This window comes from Barbatula barbatula, assembly GCF_947034865.1.
Source record: "Barbatula barbatula genome assembly, chromosome: 17".
Classification (NCBI taxonomy): Eukaryota; Metazoa; Chordata; class Actinopteri; order Cypriniformes; family Nemacheilidae; genus Barbatula; species Barbatula barbatula.
Genome location: NC_136780.1, coordinates 353,472 through 355,535, shown reverse-complemented (window position 1 = coordinate 355,535; position 2,064 = coordinate 353,472). Strand labels below are relative to the sequence as shown.

Genomic DNA, 2,064 nt, shown 5'->3' with positions numbered 1-2,064 from the left:
GTCATCTCTGTCCTCAGCTAATCAGATGCTGTAACACATATGAACAAACTAACCTGACATAAAAATGACAGACACATACAATAACAAACACACACACTGCAGCTTTATATATTTCTAGACAGTCAAGTGAAAATGTCAGTAACTTGATATAATGGGTTATTTTGTTCGATCAAGATGAATATAATGAAACATTAACTATGTGACACAGTGTGAGCACACCTTCAGAAGAGCAGATTGGTTGAGAAGTCATTTTCCACATTTACAAAAAAAGCATAATTATAACATTCACATGATGATGATGAAGATGAAGTCTGTTTCAGTGAAATCCATCAAACCCTTAATATACAATTATATCCCATCTAATGAAATTATATGACCAATATTTAAACGAATAAACATCTAAACTAAAGTAAGTAAAGTGAATCAAGTAAAAACATATCAATACTTTTCTTTACCAGAAAACAAAGTTTTTGTTACTTTAGTACTGCAATGCTCTCTGATTCACACAGATAGAAAATTCACCATAGTTTTGTTTTAGTAAAAAAGGATTATAATTTGTATAAACTCATTCTACTGGAAATGATATCATGAAATGATGGTTACTCTAGTAAAAAAGCATGATTCATTTGAGGGTACCGTGGTTGAACTATATTTACCATTTGTAGTAAAACCATGGTACATTATTGGACGGGATCTCCTGTTCTGCTTTGGGCTTTTCATTGTTTCTTTGTGAGCTTAAGCTGCACCCAGCAGTAATAACAACAGACAGGACAGACAGACGGACAGACAGATAGACAGACAGACGGACGGACGGACAGACAGACGGACAGACGGATAGATGTAGTAAAGCTATATGTGTGTTCTGCTGTGTAATGTTACATAACCTGCTGATGGATGATGATGATGATGATGATGCTCCGGATATGAGCGAAATCACGTCATGTCACGTGAGCGCGCTGGAGCGGAGGACACTCGCCCGAATAACCTTGCCCGCCCCGCGCGCTCCATCCGACTGATCGATCAGAATGATCATGTGGGCGTGCGATCAGTTTAATGATGTAAATGAGGAAGAGTCACGCAGAGACTCCGCTTCATCCAGCATCTTATTGATCTCTTTGCACCCGTTCACCTTTAACGCGCACCCAAGAGCGCGCACACCTAAACGGGAGCGCGCAGCAGCATCAGCATCGCAATATTGTCCTTTAACACATTACGGCCTGCTACACACAAACACACACACACACACACCAGACGCATTGCGCCGCGTTCTCAAAAAAAACCGCAGAAACGAACGAAATAACGGCGGTGAGGCGCGCGCACCAGCGACATGACGCGACGCGCCGCCCCGCACACAGACCCGTTCCCTTCAGCCTCTTGCATAACGTACATGAACCGTGCTGCGGAGCACCGGACCGTCACTCACCCCAACTGCTCGCCGTTCTACCGAGCAGCTCGTGCGTCCGCGGGTTCCAGAAGAATTCCTTCCATTCCCCGGATTCCTTCTTTTCATCTTCTTTAGCCATGACTCCGGTACAACGATATAACGGGAGAGCGGTAAGAATAAACGGATGACGGGTGGTGACGGTGGTGGCTTTGCCGTTGGTCGGTTCGTTTTTCTCGCTCTTCCCGTTTGACAACCGAACGGAGTGCCGCAGCGCGCGCACTAATCCAGAGATACTGCGGTAAAAACGCGCTGAGCGCACGCGCACCCGGTAATACTCCCTCCTCCCCCCATCTTCTGCGGAACAGAAGCTTTAAAATCCTCCTCCTCCCCCACCCAACACACACACACACACACAGAGAGAGAAATGCACACTCTCCATCAGCAGTTTTGCAGCCAATGGCATCTCTCTCCTCTCTTCTGGCCCCGCCCCCTTCTGGTCCAGAGTCTCTGCATCCGCCCGCCTGTCTGTCACACACAGGTGATGCTGAACCTCTTTGCTTCTCTCTCTCTCTCTCTCTGTCTCTCTCTCTCACTCAATTTTTGCAAGGTACTTTATTGGCATGACTGCGTGTTCTTACAATATTGCCAAAGCATTGAACATATAACTAAAGACATACAGT

General features: G+C 45.3%; 1 protein-coding gene across 2 annotated transcripts in view; it reads right to left on the bottom strand.

Annotated features, from left to right (window-relative positions):
* Window positions 1-1,734, bottom strand: part of atp1b2a (ATPase Na+/K+ transporting subunit beta 2a) — a 9,348-nt gene extending 7,614 nt beyond the window's left edge. Inside the window, exon 1 of one of the 2 annotated variants that reach the window (XM_079478963.1) lies at window positions 1,424-1,734. In XM_079478963.1, the coding sequence (XP_079335089.1) occupies window positions 1,424-1,523 (100 nt within the window). In that variant the 5' untranslated portion in view covers window positions 1,524-1,734. The remainder of the gene's footprint in view (window positions 1-1,423) is intronic. The other variant, XM_079478962.1, reaches the window with a different exon arrangement.
* Window positions 1,735-2,064: the final 330 nt, after the last annotated feature.